We start from the raw sequence: 26,980 nt of genomic DNA, 5'->3' as shown, positions 1-26,980 counted from the left end.
AGCAATATTCAAGTTCTGTACAACCAAATGACTATTTAAAAATCAGAAGAGATCAATTTAACGCTGGGGCTTGAATTCTTCCTTCTTGGCTCTACTTAATGCTGCAAGCCAATGCTGTAATTGTCAGGGTTGCTCTGGTTGGACCAGCAGGTGAATGTTTTTTTTTTTGTTTGTTCATGGGCTGTGAGCATTGTTGACATGGCTAGTATTTATTGACAATTCCTAATTGGTGGTGGTGAGCAGCCTTCTTGATCTGATGCAGTGCATGTGGTGTAGGTACACCCACAGTTCTGTTATGGAGGGAGTTCCAGGATTTTGACCAAACAACAGGGAAGGAACAATGATATAGTTCCAAGCCAGGATGGTCTGTGGCTTGGAGGGGAACTTGCAGGTTATGGTGTTCCCATGAGTGTGCTGCCCTTGTTCTTCTAGGTACTAGAAGTTGCAGGTTTGGAAAGTGCTGTCGAAGGAGCTTGGATGAGTTGCTGCAATGCATCTTGTAAATGGTACACACACTGCTGCCACTGTACATCAGTAATGGACGGAGTGAATGTTGAAGGTGATGCTGATCAAGTGGGCTGCTTTGTCCTGGATGATGTCTAGCTTCTTGAGTGTTTTTCGAGCTGCACTCATCCAGGCAAGTGGAGAGTATTCCATCATGCTCCTGATTTGTGCCGTGTAGATGGTGAACAGGCTTTTGGGAGTCAGGATATGAGTTACTCACCACAGGATTCCCAGCCTCTGATCTGCTATTGTAGCCACATTATTTATTTGGCTGGTTCAGTTCATTTTTTGGTCAACAGTAACCCCCAGGATGTTGACAGTAAGGGATTCAGCAATGGATTCATTGAATGTCAAGGGGAGTTGGTTAGATTCTCTCTCACTGGGCATGGTCATTACCTGGCACTTGTGCAGCATAAAAGTTAATTACTATTTATCAGACCAAGCTTGAATGTTGCCCAGGTCTTGCTGCATATGGGCACAAACTGCTTCAGTATTTGAGGAGTTGCAAATGGTACTAAATACTGTACAATCATCAGTAAACATCCCCACTTCTGACCTTATGATGAAGGCGAGGGTAATTGATGAAGCAGCTGAAGATGGTTGGGTCTAGGACACTACCTTGAGCAACTTCTGCATTAATGTCCTGGATCAGCAATGTCCTTATTGAATGGTGGAGCAGGCTTGAGGGGCTGAGTGGCCTACTCCTGCTCCTAATTCATATGTATGTTCATATGCTGGCAGATTCATCAGCAAAAAAATAATAAGACTTGCATTTATGTAGCATTCTTCGTGACCTCGGAACGTCCCAAGAGTAGACACTGTTGTAATGTCGGGAAATATGAAGCCAATTTCCACACAACACAAATTGAAATGTGATAACAGTCAGATAATAAATATAGATAATCACAAATTGAAAACAGACTTAAAATTTATCATATCCTAAACAACCAAATTATGACAAAATAAATATACTTTAAAACAAGACATGCAATTCATTAGCTGATGGTACAAGCACAAGGGGGGACAAATTCAAGATTATGGGCATGAGATACAGGGGGATGTGAGGAAGAATTTTTTTAACGCAGTGAGTGGTAATGGCCTGAAACTCGCTGCCTACAATGGTGGTGGAAGCAGAGATGATCAATGATTTCAAAAGGAAATAGGATAGACACTTGATTGAAATAAACTTGCAGGGCTGTGGGTCAGAGTGGGGGAATGGGACTGACTGAAGTGCTCCATAGAGATCCAGCATGGACTTAATGGGCTGAATAGCCTCATGTGCTGTAATGATTAGGGTGGTCAGATTTTCAAAAGACAAAACTGGGATACATTGAAAAACCATGGGAATGTGTGGTTCCTGATGATTGACTAGTTGGGCAACCAATGGCAAGAGTCTGGGCGGGAGGGGGGCTGCGGCAGGAGGTGGGAGGTCACCAGCCAGAGTTGGCAACGTTATTCTGTAGGTCATTTAAAAAGTGTCATCAGCAATGGAGCCGTAGGCACCAAAAAGGTACTGACAACTCCTTTGGAGATATCAAGTTTGTGGGGGTGTTACAGGTCTGCTGCATGCAATGCAATGTGATGTGATAGATGTTTACAGGACAATGGTCAAAATTTCACAGATTTTCTCCTCCCACCACACCCCCCCAGTCCAGTTTATATTTGACATAAAAAGGTGAAAGCTGGGGCATTTGAACCACTTTTAGGAAATTGTCATGGACACCAGGGCATTTAATGAGCTGGGACTGTCGCAGTACAACGAGGTCATCTGGTCGCCCTATCAGCGACTCTATGACTCCTGACTGCAAGAGGCAATAGGATTGCCACCTCTATGGCGGCAGAGAGGAGGAGGAGGAGGAGGGGTGGGGGTAAGAAACAGAGTTAAAACTGGGAAATAAGAATACTGGTTCAAACTGGCCTCCTATACCTTAAAATGGAACGCCGGTAAAAACTGGGAAATAAGGGTACTGATCTGAACTGCATTTTTTCCACTCCCCCCCCCCCCCCCAATCTGGGGAGGTGTCAGCACAAGTTTCCTGACTAATTACCCACGCTTCTGTCACGTCCATCCTCATGGCAACCAGCCTTCCCACACCCATCATGGCCCAATTGGAGGATTCTTGACTCCCAGGACATAACGTCTCCCTTTTTATTTTAAACAGCTTAACGAACCTCAAGTGCTGAAAGATTTTATAAATTTTCTTCCCAGTCCCGAAAATTAGTCCTATTTTGATGCTGGGCTGGGCTGGGCTGGGCTGGGCCGGGCGGGAATTCCCCTGGAGCGACCTTGTGAAGAAGCGGTGTGGGACTAGGAACCTTTATTCGGGGAGGAGGGGCTCCCTCCAGCCGGAAGTGGGCGGGTGGGGAGGGAGGTGGGGATCGGCCCGATTTCCGGTCCGTCGCCGTTGGCGGTCCGCCTAGTGATGGGGCGTGAAGTTGAGCTGCTGCGGGCGGTGAACCGGCTGCTGCGGGAGCACCGGTTCCACGCGGCCTTGGCGGCCGTCAAGGGATTCCGCAACGGGGCCGTGTGAGTGCGGAGAGGCCGGCGAGGCCGAGGGGGAGGGCAAAAACAAAAAATAGCTGGAAAAACTCAGCAGGTCTGACAGCCCCTGTGGAGAGAAAGACAGAGATAACGTTTCGAGTCTGAGTGACTCTTCATCAGAACTCAGGGCAAACCTGCCGCATTCCAGTCTCCCTCCCCTCCCCGGAGACTTTGGGGGGGGGGGGTGGTGGTGGTGGTGGGTGGCAGTGATGGGTGGAGCTGGTTTATTACAGTCCTCAGACACACCCCCCTCCCCTCCCGTAATGTCATTCGAAGAGAAAGACTTGCATTGATATAGCGCTTCTCACAACCGCTGAACGTGTCAGAGCGGTTTTTGAAGTATAGTTGCCATGCAGTTATCATGCAGGAATGGGGCAGCCAATTTGTGTGCAGCGAGATCCCGCAAGCAGCAGCGCGATCGTGCCCGGATAATCTGTTGCTCTAGTGATGCTGATGGAGGATCAATATTTGTGCGCAGCAAGATCCCGCAAGCAGCAGCATGATCGTGCCCAGATAATCTGTTGCTCTAGTGATGCTGATGGAGGATCAATATTTGTGCGCAGCAAGATCCCGCAAGCAGCAGCGCGATCGTGCCCGGATAATCTGTTGCTCTAGTGATGCTGATGGAGGATTAATATTTGTGCGCAGCAAGATCCCACAAGCAGCAGTGCGATTGTGTCCGGATAATCTGTTGCTCTAGTGATACTGATGGAGGATTAATATTTGTGCGCAGCAAGATCCCGCAAGCAGCAGCGCGATCGTGCCCGGATAATCTGGCTCTAGTGATGCTGATGGAGGATTAATATTTGTGCGCAGCAAGATCCCGCAAGCAGCAGCGTGATTGTGCCCGGATAATCTGGCTCTAGTGATGCTGATGGAGGATTAGTATTTGTGCGCAGCAAGATCCCGCAAGCAGCAACGCGATCGTGCCCGGATAATCTATTGCTCTAGTGATGCTGATTGAGGATTAATATTTGTGCATAGCAAGATCCTACAAGCTGCAGTGTGATCATGTCCAGATAATCGATTGTTCTGGTGATGCTGATTGAGGATTAATATTTGTGCATAGCAAGATCCCACGAGCAGCAGTGTCCAGGTAATCTAATTTTTTTTTAGTGATGTTGTTTGAAGAATAAACATCAGCGAGAGTACCAGGTAGATCTCCTCTGCTCTTCATGGAAATAGTGCCACAGGATCTTTTACTTCCACCTGAAAAGCCACATGGAGCCTAGGTCCATTTAATGTCTCATCTGAAAGATGGCACCTCCAACATTGCAGCATTCCCTCAGTGCCACACTGGGGATGTCAGCCTTGATTTTATGTGCTCAAGCCCTGGAGTGCGTCTTGAACCTGGAATTGTGTGATTTCGAGGTGAGAGTGTTACCCATCGAGCCACAGCTGATGCATTAGACTAAAATGTGTGCTGAGAAGATATTAGGAGGGATAACCATGCATGGATGACTTATATGAGAAGATAGGGAGGTGGTGTAGAGGTTTTAAAGGTGAGAATTCCAGAGTATGTGAACTAGATGGCTGATAGGGATACACAACCTAGGTTTGTTAGTATTGCTTGTGCCCCTACTAGCTTAACATCATCTGACGGTCAAACACACCATGTGCCCAGTGTGTTTGGCTGTATGACTTACTGGATACACTTGTTTTGCCATTGAGGGAGCAGGCTGTATTTTTGTTCATAAATCAAGTTTAAATTGTTTTGTTAAATGTGGCAGTGTTTTGGAAGGATTATTTCTGATTAAATGGTTGAACTCTGCTTTCTTATTCATTGGTAGTTGGGTTGTCATGGGAATAGTGGGTGGATTAACAGTCTCTTGAGAGGTTATTTATTGTAAGGTAGAATTTGACTGTGGGACAATGGAGGGGCAGAACTCTATAAAGCTGCTGAAGAATGCACTAATCTGAGATAAATCTCCTCAGCAGCTGCAGTTTTGCTGGATTGACCTTCCATGTTCAGATATCAGAGGGAGTGGGACACAATGGAAGCTGCAAGAACTTATGGTGTTAGTAATTACTTTTTTTCTAGTATATGGTACCATATTCTGTGGGAGATTTTCCTTTATGCCATTATATTTTAAGGTACTAATAAGCTTCTAAATACTTGAATTCAATTTAACCAGTTTCAACTGTGGCTCAAGTTGGTAGTATTTGAGAGACTTGCACACACAATCTAGGCTGACACTGCCAGTGCAGTACTGTGGGTGTGCTGCAGTGTTTAAAATGCTTTCTTTCAGATACGATGTTAATGTCTGACCCATTCGACCCTCTCAGGTGGACATAACAGATTCTGTGGTACTATTTTGAACAAGAGCAGGCGAGCTCTCCCTGCTGCCCTGGCCAGTTTTTATCCCTAAACCATCATCACAAAAAAAACCCAATTATCTGGACATTCTTATATTGCTGTTTGTGGGAGCTTGCTGTGCACAGATTTACTGCTGTGTATCCTCCATTACAATCAGGACTATGTTTCAAATGTACTTCATTGGCTGTGGTATGTCCTTCAGTCATTAAAGGTGCTATATAAATGCAAGTCTTTCTTTCATGGGTGATTTGTAACCCCAGACTGTTAAACCTAGTGTCCGGCAGCTCAAGGTGAGCTCTCCAAAAGTGGCCCAAGTTCTAAAGGTTAATATATTCTGTAACATTATTGTACAGTTTAAGCAAATGCAATAGAACAATTTTGCATTGCCCACTATGCCGTTAAATGACAGAACTGAAACCTGGATGTGCAGGAGTTCTATCCCTAGTGAGATGGCTTTGGAGATTAATCACACTAGTTATAAAGAAATTGGAGCTCACTAACAGGAATTGTAGATTTTACTTACTATTCAATGTTTCCCTCTTCCCTAATATCAACCTCCCTCTCCCAAGCCGATACCCTTTTCTTTTATTCCCCCTTAGTCTGGTGCCAACATGACTGACAATTGTCTAACAGGTAGAAGTGGGCAGAGGGACAGCTGGAAGCCTGAGTTTCAATTTTTAATTCACCTAAATAAAAAAATGTTAAGATCTGAATGTTCAGAATGAATTTTATTTTTAACTTGCCCACCCACTGTGTGTGTGTGTGTGTGTGTGTGTGTGTGTGTGTGTGAGAGAGCCTTTTTGTTAATAATATAATGATGTTTTAAGTAGCTCTCTCAAACATAAGAAACTTGCTATGTCTGTGAGACACCACTTCCATTTTAGGATTTTGTTTTATCTGTTTGTTTTTGTTTTGAGCAAATGGGTTGTGGCATTGGCTTTTTTATTTCTTGTCCCTTTCCATTTCCTGGTTGTTAATTACCTGTACCATTTGGACATTCCAGGTGAGCTGGTTGTCCTGAGATTAGGGCTGACTTCAATCAGAGGGTCTCCTGGATGGTGTGGCAGGGGAAGAGATGGCCCTATAATTCTGGATATAGTTAACAATTCAATGTGAAGAAATTAGAGGCTTCTGACATCTGTAGTAAGTGATGTTATTTTGGAAGACGATAAATGAGAATTGACCCTGTACAATGAGTACTTTGTATAAATGCATTCTTGACAAATGAGTGTTACAGCGAAGATTATCTTCATGATAAAAGCTTCACATTGGTTTTCAGGTCCTGTCACTTTTATGTGCATATTATGAGTTATGTGCAATTTTTTTTAAGGTATGGAGCCAAAATCCGAGCCCCACATGCTCTAGTGATGACGTTTCTGTTCAGAAGTGGAAGGTAAGGGCTACTTTCGAGCTATCTTTATATGTTGTCGTTATTGTTGCTTTGTCTATTTCAGTTGGAAAGCTAAAATTACCAGTGATTCAGGAATTTGATTTCTGTCAAAAAAAAATTAATTTATTTACAGTGTCAGCCATGGTAGCACTCTCTCCCCTCTGAGTCAGAAGATTCTGGGTTCAAGTCTAACTCCAGGACTTGAGCACAAAAATCAAGGCTAGCACTCCCAGTTCAGTACAGGATTGTTACTCTCAGTCTTTCAGGTGGCATGTTAAAATGAGACCACATGGCACTATTTTGAAGAAGAGCAGGGGATCTAACATTGATGTTCCGACCAATAATTATCCCTCAATCAACATCACATTGCTGTTTATGGAAGCTTGCTTTGTGTAAATTGGCTGCTGTGTTTCCTATGTAATGACAGTGACTACACTTCAAAAGGTACTTCATTGGCTGAAAGGGGCTCTGGGATGTTATGTGGTCATGAAAGACACTATATAAATGCAAATTTTTCTTTTTATTTTATTCTGGTGCATGTAACTCCACCCGAGCCTCAATGTTGACTATAAACGTTGAAGCTGCTCTGCACACTAGTCCCGTGCAGGCACTGGCTGCATCCTGCACACTAGTGACCACTGTTCCCTCTATGTTTTGTGGCTGTGCAGCATCCTGGATGTTCCTCAGCAGGCTGAGCACAAGTCAGCTTCTTTAAGTTATCACGGAAAAAAAATTTAAAGGTCCCATGAGCTTAAACAAATAGACTGCTCATAACAAAAAAACAATTTAGATGGAACGTTACTAGTGACTGGTTCTTTGTTTTCTGTTTTAAATGTGAACTGTCTTAAGATTCTTCATGATGGACTGGTGAATGCGAGGCATTCATGGACTGCAGCAGTTGCAAGCAATATGTTTTTGTCTACAAGTCCCCATGGGATGGGTGGGGAGTGTTTGCCATTCAATTCTGAGGTACAACACCGATGCTACAACCCACAGGGAGTAGGGAATTCAGGGCAAGAGTTGGTCCAGACCATTAGTGAAGCAGTCAACTGAAGAGTGGCTTAGACATGGGATTGTCACCAACTTACCTATATCCTAGGATAGGATTGAATTAGGATGCAAGAAATGAGGTAAACTGAGGGTTTTGGGGAGCTGGGTAAGGATAGAAAATGTTAGAAATAACGCTAATGTTTGTTCTTACATGTTCAGTCTATTAGACAAACTGAAAGCCATCGCACAAGCTACATACACTCATTCCCGAAACCTGGCCATATTCGTCTTCCTGTACAAGGGACTGCTGGCAGCACAGCAATGGCTGCAGGGTGAGAAAGCACAGTTCCACTCGTTCTTCGCAGCTTGTGTGGGGGCTTGGTTTGTGTTTGGAGACAACAATCCCATCAAGAGCCAGGTAAAAGGGAAAGAAAATCTTCTGTGTCTGTGGAAGTGAGGTGGGGGGAGGGCCTGTGTTTTAGCCTCTTGGCGGCTTTGCTTTGGAATTCGGCACATGGCGGTATAAGCCTCTGCATTGCCTTCCTTTTCCTAAAGGTGGTGTCTTGTGCTGCTGGGTTCTTCCAGTTGTGAGATCTCATCCGATTGGCCAATTATGTCTGAATGTTTAAGCATACAGGCGTATATTTTAATAAGTGTATGTAAAATTAATATCCTGGCCAATATTTGTCCCTCAACCAGCATCATTAAAATCGGATTATCTAATCATTGTCTCATTACTATTTATGGAGCTTTTGTATGAAAATTATCTGCCATGTTTCCTTGTTGCAACAGAGACTACATTTCAAAAAATTATTTCATTGGGTGTAATGTGCTTTGGGACGTCCTGAGATTGTGAAAGGTGCCATATAAATGCAAGTCTGTCTTAATGGTTTAACCTGTGCTGCCATTAGGGTTGATAAGTCTTGCTTTTTTTTAATATATTGGGTTGCTGTAAGATGTGATGTAAAAGGACTGAGGACTATTACACTAGTTGGACAATTTCATGGTTACTCAAGCTGCAACCCTTGGGTCACTGCCTGAAAGTCTCTGTGAATCCATGAGTTGGATACTTGATTTTATACACCTTCCAACCGTTCCATTTCTCCTTTCCTGACAGATTTTCGCTACCGTGGCTTCTGGTATAACCTTCTATAGTGAGGGGCGGTGTTTATTTGTTAACCTAGTTGGTGAGTGTAGCCATTGGCAGAACTCACACCTGAGCTTGGTTCTGTTCCCATTGACTTCCCATTTTGGACAGAACAGCTGTTATGATTGGGACCCTTGCTGGATCTACACCTTAACAGGAACCAGCACTTTCAGGGGAGAAGGGAATATTAGGGGAATGGTGAATTAGTAAGAAGAATGGCAGTGTGTGGTGGATGGAGGAGAGGGAGTAGTTGTAAAGTGCTGCTGTAAAACATTTGAGCCATTTTGGGACAATTCAGTAGACTCTTGTATAGGTGCATTTGGATATGTTGGATGAGATTTTAGAAGCTTAGTTAAATGTTGCTGGCTGGGAGCTATGAGTTCAGTAGCATCTATGCATTCCACTCAAAATTAAATTGCTTCCTTGGTTGCCAAAATGGCAGCTTAATCCAATGGCCCCCTCCCCCATACCTATTGTAAAATATCCTCCTTTTGATAGCCATTGTTATCTAACTTTCTTTCTATTTCTTTAACTTCTGTTTTCCCTCAGATAAACATGTACTTGTTGTCGCGAATTCTCTTCGCTCTTTCGCGACTGGCTGTTGAAAAAGGTTACTTTCCTGAGACAAAGCGAGACCCTTTCCCGCTGTTCGCCATGTTGGTGTGGGGTGTTGTCATGTGGCTGTTTGAGCACCATCCACACACGCTGCAACCATCGCTCCAATCTTCCATGACCTACCTCTATGAAGACAGCAATGTCTGGCACGACATATCGGACTTTCTCATTTATAATAAAAAGAGCACTGGTAAATGAGAAGGGTTTTGTTTAGACAAAACTCACTTTTTAGCAGGATAATGTTTCCATTAATTTTGTCTTCTGTCCTGAAGAAGCCAATTACTGTAATTAATTTAACATTAGATGTAGTTTGACTACATGCTGACAGTCAGAAGAGATATAGCTGTGACTTTGGAAGGAGTAATTCTGTGTTTTTGTGAATAGAATTTATTCTTCAAAAAGTGAACTGAGCATGGTGAACTTCCCTTGTCCTCGATTTAAGATGGTTATTAATCTGCTGGGGTATTCCAACTCTCTGCTGCTATTGTGAACAGGAGGTGTGGCTTAGGTTCTACGTCTTGACTGACATTAGCACTGCTTTACGAATCAGTCAACACTAATTACAATGATTGATGGATCAGATGGGCTTATTTTCAACTCGGCTTATCTCCAAATTCATCTTGGAATACTTGGGCTTATCAGAGGCTGACAAGTTTAAGGGCTGGGGGGGAAAATGTGGAACAACTTCATTGGACCCAGGTACTTGCTGCTAGAATTCTGGAGTTGGTTTTCTTAATCTAGCTGAGCCTTTTAACATTTATAGGGGAGAAACCTGTCCATCTCTTTGGGAGATATTTGTAGCAAGGTAAAATTGATTACTGGTGAGAGGATTAGTCATTGTGATCTAATGAGGGATTTTTTATAAATAACTTCTACCTCCTTGTATTCTCATCCTTTAGATACAAAAGCCAGCATTCTATTAACCTTTATCATTATTTTTTGTGCTTGTTGATGAAGTTTTAATTATCCATTGTAAACTTGAGGTCATCCAAAACTCTGCTATCTGTATCCTAACTTGCACCAAGTCCCATTCCCGTATCACTCCTGTGTTTGCTGACCTGTGTTGACTCCTGTTCCAGCAATGTCTTGATTTTAAAATTCCCATCCTTGTTTCCAAGTCCCTCCATGGCCTGCCCCCTCCCTATCTCTGTAATCTTTGCCAGCCCCAGAATGTTCCAAGATAATTGCGCTCCTCTAATTCTGGCCTCTTGAAGCTTCCCCAGTTTTAATCACTGCACCATTGGTGGTTGTGCTTTCAGTTGCTTAGGCCTCAAGCTCTGGAATACCCTCACTATACCTCTCTACTTCACTTTTGTCCTTGAAGACAGTCCTTAACAACCTGCTTCTTTGAGCAAATCTTTGGTCACCTAACCCTAATATTTCCTTAGATAAAAGCAAAATATCATGGATGCATGGAAATCTGAAATAAAAACAGAAAATGCGGGAAAAACTCAGCAGATCCAACATCACCTGTGGAGAGAGGAAACAGAGTTGTCAGATCTGCTGAGTTTTTTCCAGCATTTTCTGTTTTTATTTCTAATATCTCCTTATGTGGCTCGGTGTCATACTTTGTTTTGTGATGGAAGTGCCTAAAAACGTTTTATACATTAAAGGTACTGTATAAATTAGTTGTTGCTGTACCTGGATCTCTAAGTCTTTTTGCACCTCCAATGTTACTAGCTTTGCACCATTTAGAAAGTACCCTGTTTTATCCTGTTTAGGTCCATAGTGGATAACATCACATTTGCTGCAGTTTTGCCCATAATATTTCTATGTAATTTTATGCTTCCATCTATGCTGCTTGCAGGGCTATCTTTGTGTCATTGGCATATTTGGATATGTGGCTTTCGATCCAATTATCTAAGTCATTAAAGAATATAGTGAGTGTATAGTTGAGGCCCCAACACAGATCCTTGCAGGACACTACTAGTCACATCTTGCCTATTATCTCTGTCTCCTGCTTCTCAGTCCATTACCCAGCCAGATCAATAATTGGCCTTCAATTTTTTGAGCCTCAGCTTTAAATAACGGTATCTCATGATCAACTTTATCAAATGCTGTGTCCACTGCTTTAGTCACTTAAAAAAAATTAAATCCGATTTGTCTGGCATGACCTACCCTTTACCACGCTGGCTCTCTCAGATCAACTGAAAATTTTCACGGTGTTCGGTCACCCTCTCTTTAATCGTAGACTCTAGCAATTTTCCGACAATAGGGGTTAGGCTAACTGTTCTGTAATTCTTTGGTTTCTCTCTCTCACCTTAAATGACAGAGTGACATGCGCAATCTTCTAATGCAAGAGAGGAGAGTGTGAGAGGAGGACCCTGGGACAGTCAGCAGCACCTAGAGGAGAGTGCGAGAGGAGGACCCTGGGACAGGCAGTCAGCAACACCTAGAGGAGAGTGTGAGAGGAGGACCCTTGTACAGGTAGTCAGCAGCACCTAGAGGAGAGTGTGAGAGGAGGATCCTGGGACAGACTGCAAGGAATGGTTTCTGAATCAAGAGAATTTTGGAAGATTACAGTTGGGGCACCACACCTTAGGAAAGATGTGCTGACTTTGGAGAGTGCAGCACAGATTTACCAGAATGATATTTGGAGACAGTGAAAATGAGGAGAGGTTTAAATAGGAGCATAGGAAATAAGAGCAGGAGTAGGTCATTTGGCCCATTGAGCCTGTTCCACCATTCAATAAGATCATGGCTGATGATCTACCTCAATGCCATTATCCTGTACTATTTCCATATCCCTAGATGCTTTAATATCTAGAAATATATTGACTTCTGTCTTGAACGTACTCAATGACTGAGCTTCCATTGCCCTTTCGGGTAGAGAATTCCAAAGATTCATCACTCTGAGTGAAGAAATTCTTCCTTGTCACAGTCCTGAAAGGCCTACATCTTATTCTGAGACTGTGTTCCCTGGTTCTAGACCCCCCACAACCACACACACACACACACACACACACACATACACACCCCACACCACCACCACCACCACCACCACCACCACCCCAACCCCAGCCAGGGAAAACATCCTGCATCTACCTTGTTGAACCCTGTAAGAATTTGGTATGTTTCAATGAGATCACTTCTCATTCTTTTAAAGTTCAGTGAATACAGGCCCTGTCTCCTCAATTCCTCTTTATTGGACAACCCCACCGTCCCAGGAATTAGTCTGGTGAACCTTCATTGCACTCCTAGTATGGCAAGTATATCCTTTCTTAGGTAAGGAGACAAAAACTGTACATAGTACTCTAGGTGCGGTCTCACCAAGGCTCTATTGCAATAAGATGTCTAAACTCTTGTTTTCAGTGACTCATGAACAATTCCTGTTAGACATCAATACTTCCCAATCTCTCTCCATTTTAGAAATACTCCACATTTCTGTATTTCCTACCAAAGTATTATTCCTTCTCCCATGTTTTTGCCCACTCACTTAGCCTGTGTAAATTCCCTTGAAGCCTCTTTGCATCCTCCTCAACTCTCATTCCCACCTGGTTTTGTGTCATCAGCAAACTTGGGAATATTACATTTGGTCCCCATATCCAGGTCATTGATATAGATTATGAATAGCTGGGGCCCAAGCACCGATCTTTGTGGAATCCCACTAGGTACAGCCTCCCAACCTGAGAATGAACTGTCTCCCTGTTTTCTGTCCACTATTTAATTCTCAATCCATTATATTACCCCCAATCCCATCTGCTCTAATTTTGCTTACTAACCTCTTGTGTAGGAGCTTATCGAAAGCTTTCTGAAAATCCAAATACGCCACATCCACTGGTTCCCCCTTATCTATTCTGCTAGTTGCAAGCTCAAAAAACTCCCAACAGGTTTGTCAAACATGATTTCCCTTTCATAAATCCATGTTGACTTTGCAATCCTACCATTATTTTCTAAGTGTGCAGTTATTACACCCTTTGTTATGTTTCCCTACTACTGATGTTAGGCTAACAGGTCTGTAGTTTCCCATTTTCTCTCTCCCTCTCTCAAATAGTGGGGTTACATTTGCTACCTTCCAGTTTTCAGGAACCCTTGCAGAATCTATAGAATTTTGGAAGATGACCTCCAATGCATCCACTATTTCTATAGACACCTCTTTCAGCACTCTGGGATGCAGACCATCAGGTAGAGCGGATTTACCAACGTTCATTCCCAATATTTTCACAAAGTAGGGTTATATTCACTGGAATTTAGAAGGTTAAGGGGTGATTTTGATTGAAGCTTTCAAGATACTAAAGAGAACAGGGCAGATAAAAGAAACTTTCTGCCAGACGGAGAGTTGAGGACTAGAGGGCATAGCCTAAGAATTAGAGCCAGACCTTTCGGGGATGAAATTAGGAAACACTTCTACACACCAAGGGTAGTAGAAGTTTAGAACTCTCTTCTGCAAACGGCAATTAATACGAAATCGATTGTTAAGCTTATATCTGAGATTGGTAGATATTAAGGGAAATGGGGCAAAGAGCTATGTTGCAGATTAGGCTGATCTAATTGAATGACAGACCAAGATCGAGGGGCTAAGTGGCTGACTTCTGTTCCTATAAGGTGGGTACATCGTCCATCATTTTTCATTTAGCCTGGATTTTTGATTGGCTGAAAATAACCTGTCAAGTTAACTGTGCTATTTTGTGGAAATACAGAGAGATAGCAAACATATAACCAGTCAGCTGACACAACCAGTCTAGTTGTAGAAACAACTTAATTCTGTTCCTTTGGGTGTATTCTTTCCTGAATCACGCAAAGATCCTCCAGCTAGGTTTTACACTTCAGAGGTATTTTTGCCAGATGCATGTTTGCAACCTCACTGCTCCTAGTGAGCTCACGGCTTGACTCGCTGCAGTTTTTTTCCACGCTCTGAGTGTTTCCTGGTGACGCAGAGTCTGGGTCCAACCACATACTAGAATACTAGAGTTTCCCTTTAAAGAATAAGACTGAAAGGTAAAGTAGTGTAGGTCGAAACATTATAAGATTCTGTCACATTTGTGCAAATTCAGGGAAAAGTGTCAGTTCCAGCTACTATTATTGTACGTGTAATTGAAAACCACAAATTAAAACGTTTGATGTGGTTCACATCCATATATTTTAATTTTAAGTCTCAAAACTGAGTTGTTCCAAGATACTTATTGTACCGTAAATTGTGTATACATGTCACCAAGGGGTGGCTTAAACACCAAGCCTGTTGTAACAATGGAAACTTTTTTTGTTAATTGATTTTCTTCTTATCAAACTACTGTTTGCTATTGCTGCACCTAATATTTAATACAGATTATTATTGCAAATGAAACTGGCAAATTTTTCTTCTGTTTTTGACTAACTGATTAGTGGTGTTGGTTTATTTGCAGGGTGGATAGTTAATGTTCTTTGGGTGTGCATTTTGCTGGCTCTGACTCTGGCAATGGTAGCCTTGTTTTGGCGGGGGCCAGTAATGGGCAGGGAAAGGGATCCAAGGAGACTTGCTTTCAAAAAGAACGATGACCCTCAATGCCCCGTCTCTGCTGAGTTTGCTCATCTCAGTCATGGTATGATCAAGATGGCACAGATGGCATCGGCTCTAGCTCTGTTACAGTTATATAGTCAACTTTTTGTTTGTGTAACTGGCGGACGCAGGATGATGCCCATTTCATCAACTAGTGGTACCCAAAATGTAAGATTGGGTGCAATAGCCATAGGGCTGCACATACCATGCTGGAGGCACGGTGGGGTTTAAGAGCAGGCTGCTGGAGACATCCTTCAATCTAGCAAATGTTCTAAGTACAGTGTGCATGCATGCAGGTTAACCAGAGATGTAATTAAACAAAGTTGCAGGATTTCTGATATATCAAATCAAATCTCTCCTGTCCTGGTATCAAGCTCCGATTTTCTAATTCTATGTGTCTTCCAAACTATGTGGAAAGCATCTTTTAATTCCTGTTGTACAAAAAGTTAAAATGAGAACCTTCTTATTTGTTAAAGGCAAATTGTTTCATATGAGATGTTAAAGCGAGGCCCTCTCACGTGGATGTAAAAGATCCCATGGCACTATTTTGAAGAACACCAGGGGAGTTTTCTCCGAAGTCCTAGCCATTATGTATCCCACAATCAACCATTGCAAAAAAAAAAAATCATCTGGCCATTGCAATATTGTTGTTTTGTGGGAGCTTGCATGCATGAAATTGGCTACCACATGTCCTACATTACAGCAGCAACTACATTGCAAAAAGTACTTTGACTGCAAAGCACTTTGAGACATCTGGTGTTTTTGAAAGGCACTATATTAATGCCAAAGTTCAATGAAAATGCAGTAGCTTTATTGGTCAACTCTGGCGGTTGAGGGGGGTCATAAGGAATACTCATTAGTAAAGAGATCACTTTAATGACAAAAGTAAGAAGGTGAAGTATAATAAGCAGGGATCCGTGTGGAAATGTTTCAGGAAGGCATATTTTTGATAACAGGACAGTTGCGGTAGGAAGTCTTGTGGTGCAGTGGGTAACATCCCTGCCTCTGAGCCAGAAGCTCCGGGTTCAAGTTCTACCTCAGGACCTGATGGTGAAGGAAGGTGTGTTCGTAATGTGGAAGAAGGTCAAGTATTGACCTGCAAATCCTTCCAAGATGCTCCACTGGCAGGCGGTAAGAGCAGGAGAGATTCCTGGTCAGCCACGTGATGGAAAGAAAGTTGGAGCGTCTACCATTAACATCCATAGCTCCAGACTACAACATGCATGTAAAAGTGTATGTTGCCACAGCAACTTAGACCCCCAAGGGGGGCCACTTGGCTCAGTCGGCTGGATGGCGTGTTGATCGGATTGGTGCCAACAGCGGGGTGCCCGATCCCCCATTCTGGCTGGGGTGGATTTGGGGCCTGCCTCCTTGCCCTGTCCGCATTGGAGGTCATGGCACTGTGGTTCAGACCTGCCTTTAGATAGAGAACTGAAGAAGAAGCAGTTGAGGTGTCATTTCTCAGCTTCATTAAACATGATAAGTCAGTTCGGGGCGCATGAGATCCTCTCTGTTAAATTGGCAAGAGAAATTTTGCTTTCCATTTGGAAGGTATAAGCCCCATTCACCAGAAGAGCTGTCTGCAACGTATTCCAAACTGGTTGCAGCCCATGAGGTTGGAAGGTTGACCAGGTTGCAGTTCCCACCTGTGCATTACCCAGAAAATTTTGAGACAACCATTCCAGGGCTTGAGCACCAAAACAAAGTCAAGGCTGATACTCCACTGCAGTACTGAGGCAGTGCTGTATTGTTGGAGGTGCCATCCTTTGGATGAGACGTTAAACCGAAGCTCCAACTTCCTGCATTGGTGGATGTAAAATATCTCAGCACTGTTTTGAAGACAAACAGGAGAGTACTCCCTGGTGTTGTGGTCAATATTTAACCCTCAATCAACATCACAAAAAATAGGTAATCTAGTCATTATCACGACTGTGGGAGCTTCTTGTGCACAAATTGGCTGTCGCATTTCCTGATATTAGAAGAGTGGCTACACTTCAAGAAGTATTTAATTGGCTGTAAAGTGCCTTGAGACATCTGGTGATCGTGAAAATTGCAATATAAATGCAAATCTTATTATAACACATTAAAAGCAAGTATTGGGTTAGATGCAACACTTTTTGATGTGTTTTAGCAAAAAAGTAGCAATTAAGGAGCAAGAGGACAATTGTGGATAATGATGAGATTGAATTTCAATTTATACACTGGGATAATTGCTCTCAATTTCAAGGTACAGTTTTAGTTAAATGGCATGGGGGACAATCTTGAGTAAATTTCCTAAACTTCCAAATTTCTTACAAATTTAAAAATCAAATGTTCATGATTTTTTTTTTTGAAAATTCTAAGCAGCTCTCTGATATGACTGAATTTACCCAGCCACACATCGGGAAGACCATAGGTTCAATCCTTGACTTGTGCTGATGTTGACTTGGGCTCCTTTGGATTATAAGAGGAGAAAATCAGCCAGGCTTTCTTCTCCTGGTCACTACAGTGACCTAGATCAGCTTGTGCAGATTTTGGCCGTATGGACAGAATAGGAACAAGAAATTTCTTTTCCCTATGTTTGAGATATTTTTGAGGGCACATGGGATTCAGCAGTGGAGATTTAAAATTTTCTGAATTTTAAACCCAGTTCAGTGGTTCAGTAAATGAAATGGCCTGATGTTTGCATCTTCTGAGAAATTGTGTTATCGATAAAACATCTTGAGGCACATATGGAACATAGTGTCATGATAATGCAAGCATTTTTTTTGTGTCAAGCATAGGGAGAGAAATTGTTGTTGGCCAAGATAGCAGGAGAACTTCCCTGCTCTCTTCCAAATAGCTTTTTTATTAATTCATGGGAACTAAGCCAGCATTTATTGCCCATCCCTAATTGCCCTTGAGAAGGTGGTGGTGAGCTGTCTTCTTCAACTGTTGCAGTCCATGTTGTGTAGGTACACCCACAGTGTTGTTAGGGAGGGAGTTCCAGGATTTTGACCCAGCGACAGTGAAGGAACAACGATATATTTCCAACTCAGGATGGTGAGTGGCTCGGAGGGGAACTTCCAGGTGGTGGTGTTCCCATGTGTCTCCTGCCCTTTTCCTTCTCGATGGTAGTGGTCATGGCTTTGGAAGGTGCTGTCTAAGGAGGCTTGGTGAGTTCCTGCAGTGCATCTTGTAAATGCTACACACTGCTGCCACAGTGCATCGGTGTGGAGGAAGTGAATGTGTGTGGATGTGCTGCCAATCAAGTGGGCTGCTTTGTCCTGGATGGTGTCGAGCTTCTTGAGTGTTGTTGGGGTTGCTCTCATCCGGGCAAGTGAAGAGTGTTCCATCACAATCCTGACTTGTGCCTTGTAGATGTGGACGGGCTTTGGGGAGTCATGAGGTGAGTTACTTACCGTAGGATTCCCAGTTTCTTGTGGCTCTTGTAGCCACAGTACTTATTTGGTTAGTCCTGTTCAGTTTCAGGATGTTGATAGTGGGGGATTCAGCGATGGTAATGGCATTGAATGTCAAAGGGGTGATGATTACATTCTCTCTTGGAGGATACGGTCATTGCCTGGAACTTATGTGGATGAATGTTACTTGCCACTTCTCAGCCCAAGCCTGGATATTGTCCAGGTCTTGCTGAATTTGGACAATGGACTGCTTCAGTCTCTAAGGAGTTGCTCTGGTGCTGAACATTGTACAATAATCAGCAAACATCCCACTTCTGAACTTATGATGGAAGTAATGTCATTGATGAAGCAGTTGAAGATGTTGGACCTAGGTCATTACCCTGAAGAACTTCTGCAATGATGCCCTGGAACTGAGATAATTGACCTCCAACAACCACAAGCATCTTCCTTTGTGCTAGATACGACTCCAACTGGCAGAGTGCTTTCCCCCTGATTCCCATTGACTCCAGTTTTGCCAGGGCTTCTTGATGCCACACTCAGTCAAATGCTGCCTTGATGTCAAGGGCAGTCATCCTCGCCTCACCTCAGGAGTTCAGCTCTTTTGTCCATGTTTGAACCAAGGCTGTAATGAGGTAAGGAGCTGAGTGGCTCTGGCAGCACCCAAACTGAGCATCAGTGAGCAGGTTATTGCTAAGCACGTGTCACTTGATAGCACTGTCGATGATCCATTCCATTACTTTACTGATGATGGAGAGTAGACTGATGGGACAGTAATTGCAGTAATTGGCTGGATTGGATTTGTCCTGCTTTTTGTGTGCTGGACATATCTGGGCAATTTTTCACATTGCCAGGTAGATGCCAGTGTTGTAGCTGTACTGGAACAGCTTGGCTAGGGATGCATCAAGTTCTGGAGCAAAAGTCTTCAGTACCATTGCCACAATATTGTCAGGGCCCATAGCCTTTGCAGTGTCCAGTGCCTTCAGCTGTTTCTTGATATTACGTGGAGTGAATCGAATTGGCTGAAGACTGGCATCTGTGAAGCTGGGGACCTCCGGAGGAGGCTGAGATGGATCATCCGCTCGGCACTTCTGGCTGAAGATTGTTGCAAATATTTTAGCCTTATCTTTGGCACTGATGTGCTGGACTCCCCCATCATTGAGGATGGGGATATTTGTGGAGCCTCCTCCTCTAATGAGTTCATGAACGGATGTGGCAGGACTGCAGAACTTTGATCTGATCCATTGGCTGTGGAATCGTTTAGCTCTATTAATTGCATGCTGCTTATGCTGTTCTGGCATGCAAGTAGTCCTGCGTTGTAGCTTCATCAAGTTGACACCTCATTTTTAAGTATGCCTGGTGCTGCTCCTGGCATGCCCTCCTGCACTCTTCATTGAACCAGGATTGATCCTTTGGCTTAAAAGCAAAAAAACTGTGGATACTGATTCTCTGGCTTGACGGTAATGGTAGAGCCGGGGATATGCCGGGCCATGAGTTTACAGATTGTGATTGGGTAACATTCTGCTGCTGTTGATGGCCCACAGCGCCTCATGGTTGCCCAGTCTTGAGTTGCTAGATCTGTTTAAAATCTACCCCATTTAGCACATGGTAGTGCCACACAACACAACGGAGTGTATCCTCAATGTGAAGATGGAACTTCGTTTCCACAAGGACTATGTGGTGGTCACTCCTACCGATACCGTCAGGGAGGACAGATGTATCTGCGGCAGTCAGGTTGGTGAGGATGAAGTCAAGTATGTTTTTCCCTCTTTTTTTTTGTTCCCTCATCATCTGCCGCAGACTCAGTCTAGCAGCTATGTCCTTTAGGACTTGGTCACTCTGTACTTGTGCTACTGAGCCACTCTTGGTGCTGGTCATTGAAGTCCTCCACCCAGAGTACATTCTGCACCCTTGCCACCCTCTGTGCTTCCTCCAAGTGGTGTTCAACATGGAGGAGCACTGATTCATCAGCTGATGGGGGGGTGGGGGGGGGGTAGGTGGGATGGAGGGGTTGGGTGGGTGGGTACGTGGTAATCAGCAGGAGGTTTCCTTGCCCATGTTTGACCTGATGCCATGAGACTTTGTGGGATTCACATTTGATGTTGAAGACTCCCAGGGCAACTCCCTCGTGACTGTATACCACTGTGCTGCCGCTTCTGCTGGGCCTGTCCTGCCCGTGGGACCCAGGAATTGTGATGTTGGTGGCTGGGACATTATCTGTAAGTTATGATTTCATGAGTATGACTGTTAGGCTGTTACTTGACTAGTCTGTGTGACAGCTCTCAATTTTTGCAATAGGCCCCAGAGGACTTTACAGGGCTGAGTTTGCTGTTGTCGTTTCTGGTGCCTAGGCTGATACTGGGTGGTCCTACTGGTTTCATTCCTTATTGACTTTCTACTGGATTTTGATACAACTGAGTGGCTTGATAGGCCATTTCAGAGGGTAGTTAAGAGTCACCCACGTTGTTGTGGGTCTGGACTCAAGGGCATTAGTGAACTAGATGGGTTTTACGACAAGGCTTCATGGTTACCATTAGACTTAATTTTATTTTGAATTCAAATTCCACCATCTCCCATGGTGGAATTTGAACCAGGGTCTCCAGAGCAATACTAGTCTAGTGACAATACCACTATACCCTCCCGCCTCCCGGTGATCTTGTACATCCGTCTTAGGGGGTAGATGGTCGCCTTGGTTTAAAATCTCATCTGAAGGACGGCATTTCTGACAGCACTGCACTTCCTCAGTATTGCACTGGAATATCCGCCGAGATCATATGCCCAAGTCCTGGACTGCGGCTTGAACCCATGAACTTATGGCAGTGAAGCATGTGGGCCAAGGCTGTCACTGATTCCAGATTCTTCCCTCATTTGCATCTCGGGTGGGTGAGGGAGTCTAGTGAAAACTTGTTGATGTAATACAATGGAAATACCACCAGGGATCGTGAATAAAACTTCCTGTAAAATCCTTCACTCGAAGTCTAGTCATTTATGTCTTTTGCCATGTTTTCGAACATAAGAAATAGGAGCAGGAGCGGGTCACCTCCCCTTGAGCTTGCTCCATCATTAAGTAAGTTAATGACTGATGTGATCTTGGCCTCAATGCTATTTCGCTTGCCTTTTTTCCTTAACCCTTGGTTTTCCTATGGTTCAAGAATCTGTCTATCTCAGCCTTGAATTTTTCAACATCACAGCCTCCATTGCACTCTGGAGTAGAGAATTTCAAAGATTCAAGACCTTCTGAGATGAAATTCCTCCTCATCTCTGTCTTAAATGAGACCCCCCCTTATTCTGAAATTAGGTTCCCCCATGAGAGGTAACATCCTCTCAGCATCTGTCCAATCCAGCCCCTCAGAGTTTTTATATGTTTCAATAAGATCATCTCTCATTCTTCTAAAGTCTAACAACTATGGGCTCAATATTTCCTCAAAACAGCACCTCCATCCGAGGAATCAATCTAGCGAACCTCATCTGAACTGCCTCCAATGCAAATATGTCCCTCCTTAAATGAGGAGGCCAAAACTGGATGCAGTTCTCTAGACAAACTCTTGCAAGTGCCACATACCTGGCCTTGAGAGCATGCTCATCAGATCTCGGCTTTGCTGGGTCAGCCATGTGCCTCACATGGAGGTATTGTGACTCCAGCTGAGATTACCCCTGGACCTGCCTGAACCAGGGTGGAATCCAACTTGATAGATTCAAACTTTTATTTGTTTGTTTAAATACATGGAGGGTAGCTACTGAACAGAGTCACAAGTCAGCTGATGAACTTTTAACAAAAGAATAAAACATTTATTTGTCAAGAAACGATGAACTATATTACAATACTCCTTCACCCACAGCTATACCTTTACAGTTATATACTGATGTGTAAGGATAACTGAAATTACGAAGCGACCCTATATTCTAATGTTCGCAGTAAGTACACAATCCATGTAAACCAATAGGCACCCTGTGGTCAGACACAGCACCCTCTGAAACCAAGTGACAGGTGCCACCTCAGCCAGATATCATGGATCTCTGCTCAATTCCCCCCAGAAGCTTGTTACACCATGAGCCAACCAGCCTCACTGCACTCCGTCTTTCACATGAAGGTTTTCAATCTCCATTCTCCAAGATCTCGCTTTGGAATCTTCTCCCAAACCAATGCTTTCTCTCAGACACATTCCATCAGGGTTCACCTTCAGGATTTCAATTCTTCTTCTGATGTTCCTCTTCCCCGGGTTGCCACATGCATTGAAGCTGTCTTCCATGCACTGTCTCTTACCGACTCGGCCGTCAATAGTACCACTGCTTCACATTCCCGTAGCAAAGAGTCACAGACCTTAAGTTGTCTCTTTGGACCTTGTTGCCTCTTGCAAACTGTTCTTGCTTTAAGTCTGCTTTCTGCAACTTTTGTCTCTAAATCTGAGGCTTGGAGCCTTTCTCTCTGCCCCTCACTTAACTTCACTTAGCAGGACATTTTCCAGGTTCCTGTCCTTTGACTAGAAGGTCTGCTTGGGCTTTCCCCTGTTCCACTTCCCTGGATTTTTGGAGTTTTTCTTTAGCTTGGGGCTGGCAATCTGTCCCTTCCAGGTTGCTTTCTTGGCAGCTGTCTTCAAATCCAGCTGAACTCCAATAGCTTCCAAAACAAACTGCTGTTTCTAGCTTTTGTGTGTGTCTGTGGGAGGGACCTGCCTCTCTGGGCCCCTTTGCTAGGCAACAGCCCAATTCTTCTACCCTTGTGTTTGCTCAACTTAAGTAGTAAACTCTCATTAGAAATGCAATCATCTTTTAAAAATGAAACTAAAACTCCATCTGACCTTTCTTAACACACAGATACAGAAATACAAAGCAAACGTAAACTTTAAAGCTCAATCTTAACACCCACAAATACAAATATAACTTAGTTAAACTGTCTCTATTTCCTAACAGGAGGATTCCTGCACAACAAAGGCAGTACCTTAGAGCTAGCTGAGCCTGGGAACCCACACCACAGAACATCCCAAACCTAGATTTCAAGAAATTGGGCCTCCGAACTTAAAAGCTGGATCCCAATGCATGGGAAAAAAAGCAACTTTGGACAGACCCAAATGAAGAAGTCTCTGCCATCCAGCTATTTTGACATTTGAGGAGAACTGATTCAAGTGCCTCCAGGACAAGTAAAGCCAATGCCTCCATCCATCCTTCCAACACTGACTTCATGTGCAATATTTGCAATCGTTATGCAGTTTGAATCTTGCCCTAACATCACACATGAGACAACATCAACATAGACTGTAAGTTAGTCTTTTTCTTTTGCTGAACACTTATCCCTCAAAGTCATGGGAGAATCCCATCACTCTAAGTATGGTCTCACCAGCTCCCTATACTGTTATAGCAATTCTTCCCTACTTTTATATTACGGCCCTCCATGTTGTGTTCTCAGCTGTTGTCTAAACCATAAAACATCTACACGCCCTGACAAAAGGTTGAGGAAGATTTTTATATCTTGCCTGTTGCTTGGTTTCAGTGGTGTGCGCACACCACCCTGCCTCAATCAGTGAACCGACAGCTAGGCTGTACGAAAGTGAAAGATGATTGGAGCTGCTGTTGCTGAACTTTATACCAGATAACGCAGTATTCTTTCCAAGGGCTCAGCCTAGCAACAGCCAAGTAGGTTTTTATTGGCAAGCAATGATATCGAACAGCTGAGCTATATCAGCTGTGAATGTGGCTTGTGGGTGCTGTGATCAGTTGTTAATCGTAGAAGCATCATAGAATTTTATAGCACAGCAGGAGGCTTTTTGGCCCATTGTACCCTGTGCTGGCTCTTTGAAGGAGCTGGCCAATTTAGACCCATACTGTAGCTTTCTCCCTATAACCCTGCAAAATTGATCCCCGTCAAGTCTATGTCTAATTGCCTTTTGAAATTTCCTATGGAATTTGCTTCCAGCACCCTAACTTTATATTTTTAAAATCTGGTGGATTTTTAAATAATTTTGTGGAAAATTGTTGGATATGAATGATGTCATTGGGAGATTGTTCCTAACAGCCTGACAAATAATTAGCAAGTGGTTATGTGTGTTTAAGCAGCCAAAGGCAGTTCCACAAGAAAAGGAGTCAAGATTCGAGACCCCCTCGCACCCCACCCCGGCTTTGCCATCCTGCACCAGGTGGAGTCACTGGACTCCCACTGGCTGGGGTGGAAGGGGAAACATTTAAGACAGAGGAGCTGGAGGGTGTGAGTACTGGGCTAAATAAGTCTCTGCACCCTGCCAACACCCCCATCCCATTAGAAAGTTACAGATAAACCCACAACTGGAGCAGCCATGACCAGCTGAAAAATCCTGTCTGCAAGTTCCACACATGTAAACCTGGCTTCTTATTTCTGGCAATGAGTGGTGACTTGTCGGGTGTAGCTGGCTCATGTTTGCATTGGTCACCTTGCCAAAACTGAAGTGAGATGTTCGGAATGCTATCTAACATGAAACAAGTGCCCATTAGACACAATAAAACTGTTCTTAATTTACTAAATGCTAGTTTAAAGGAATGTTCTTGTATTGAAGGCTGAGTTCCTAACCTAACTGTGAAACTCCATATAGGAATGAAATCTATCCGCTTGCAGCTTGAACTCTTTTACTTAAAGATCTTTAATAAAATGTACATTTCAAAGCTGGATTGTTTGTATTAACTTTCCAATCAACTTCAATACTTGGTGGGTGATGCGATGATGGTATGAATACCCTTGCTAATAAACTTGATGAAAATAGCCTTCTGAATCTTTTTTTCCCTTAACCATTTGCCTTAAAAGTGGTGTCTATGAAAAGCACAGTACATACCCCTTCAATTATCTAAGGTGCAGTCCATTGATGAATGCAACTCCTGCCTTAACAGTGTGTAGGAATTGCTAATGAGTAAGCTTCTCCTGCTCCCCGCCTACCAGGTTATTCCCAGTAGCAAGGACACCCTTCCCATCCTTGACATAGCCTGAGGTTGCAAACTCACCTTCTTTGATTCACTGGTATTGATCCACAATCCAACCTTATACTCAAAGGAAGGCTGCGAAGAAAGTTTCCTTTCAAGTAACTTCTTTGAACTTTTTCTTAAAATAGTGCTGTAGAATCTGAGCAGATAGTTCCATGTTTCTATGAGCAAGGATGCAGCTGAATCAAAGCAGACATCATAGTTAAAAAAAAACAAAATACTGTAGATGCTGGAAATCTGAAATAAAAACAGAAAATGCTGGAAACACTCAACTCTGTTTCCCTCTTCACAGATTCTAATGTTTCACGTTGATGACCTTTCTTCCGAGCTAAAGGTCACGAACCTGAAACATTAACCCTGTTTCTCCCTTTGGAGATGCTGCCAAACCTGCTGAGTTTTTCCAGCATTTTCTGTTTTTTATTTCACATACATTAAAAATAGCCATCTTTTCTTGGGTTTTGTAATGGTTAGGGCCCCTTTTTTTTCCTATGTGCATGCTTGATTTTTGACAAGTTATTAATTTATTGCTGTACATACAGGGACTCTGCATCTCATGCATACGTCTTGCCTGTGGTCTCATTTGTTGAGCAAGCCTGATGTGGAGGAAACTGCTGGCCCTGCACCCTGCAGAATTGTTGCAGAAAGTGTCAAGAGTCTGCACGATTGAATGGATTGGTCTGGAGGAAAAATTATTGCTTTTTGGACAGGAGGGCCATAGCTCGGTTACTGATATGCTGCTCTGTTTTGCAAGCAAAAGCATGTGGAGGGTGCAGAGTATTGGGTTTTTGCACCAGTCTAAGAGAAGTTTGCTTCTGATTTCCTTTTAGGTTTTTAAAAACACAGAATGTAGGAATCGTAGTAATGATATATGTAATCAATAAACAAGGGCAGTAACAGAATAGAGAAGTATTACAGCAAATAGATTATTTTTCCAAAAATATGCTTTATTCATAAAATTTGTTAAATTACATTCTGTACCACTACAGAAAGTGCAATAAATTTTTTTTTTCCCCCCAGTTCTACCCTGAGGTGCCTCAATACAATTCTAATTAGATGTGATATTAACAATATGCATTCCATGTCAAACATACAGCCCAAGGGGTTCTACCCATTTTCCAGCCCCTCTGTATACTATGGTAGGCAGGCCTTAGATTGTGGATAACAGAATAGACTTGTTTCCCCCCAAAATATACTTTATTTGCAAAATTTATAAAAGTATGTTACATGACTGTTCAAAGTTGTCATATGATGCAAACCAAATCATTTTCTTCCAATACTAAATGTTACGGGTAACAGAAGATAGAAATGTGTTTTGTGACCAAAGGTATTTCCCTTTGGAATTTTGAACAAGAAACAACAGGACGGTGCTTTGTGTTCACTGTAATCTCCAAAATGTGTTCTATTTTCCCTTATTGCCTCTCCAGTTTTCTTCCATCTTTCCCAACTAAAGCAGTAGAGTCCTTGCTGGAACCTGAAGTAGTATAGGCGATGAAAAAGCAAGTGCAATGACAGAATGTAGAAATGTGGACAGTTGCTCCTATGCTCCTTAGTGGACTATGGCTAATAACCCACTATAGGTGACTAAAAACCAAGGGCAATAACAATCTAGAAATAGTGTAGGTGATTGAAAACTAAGGGCAACAACAATCTAGAAATAGTATGGGTGATTAAAAACCAAGA

The 26,980-nt window shown here is 43.1% G+C and overlaps 1 protein-coding gene across 3 annotated transcripts in view; it reads left to right on the top strand.

The window, feature by feature from the left end:
* The first annotated feature begins 2,910 nt into the window (after window positions 1-2,910).
* Window positions 2,911-26,980, top strand: part of pxmp4 (peroxisomal membrane protein 4) — a 31,000-nt gene continuing 6,930 nt past the window's right edge. The window contains exons 1-5 of one of the 3 annotated variants that reach the window (XM_041203963.1): window positions 2,911-3,031; window positions 6,694-6,756; window positions 7,963-8,161; window positions 9,440-9,695; window positions 23,270-25,085. In XM_041203963.1, coding sequence (XP_041059897.1) covers window positions 2,928-3,031; window positions 6,694-6,756; window positions 7,963-8,161; window positions 9,440-9,695; window positions 23,270-23,349 — 702 coding nt within the window. In that variant the 5' untranslated portion in view covers window positions 2,911-2,927 and the 3' untranslated portion in view covers window positions 23,350-25,085. Of the gene's footprint in view, window positions 3,032-4,423; window positions 5,065-6,693; window positions 6,757-7,962; window positions 8,162-9,439; window positions 9,696-23,269; window positions 25,086-26,980 lie in introns of those variants that run through there. The other 2 variants (XM_041203965.1, XM_041203964.1) reach the window with 2 other exon arrangements.

The sequence above is a fragment of the Carcharodon carcharias genome, chromosome 14 (assembly GCF_017639515.1).
Source record: "Carcharodon carcharias isolate sCarCar2 chromosome 14, sCarCar2.pri, whole genome shotgun sequence".
Taxonomy (NCBI): Eukaryota; Metazoa; Chordata; class Chondrichthyes; order Lamniformes; family Lamnidae; genus Carcharodon; species Carcharodon carcharias.
Note: the sequence above shows the minus strand (reverse complement) of the source record. Positions and strands in the feature narration are given on the sequence as shown.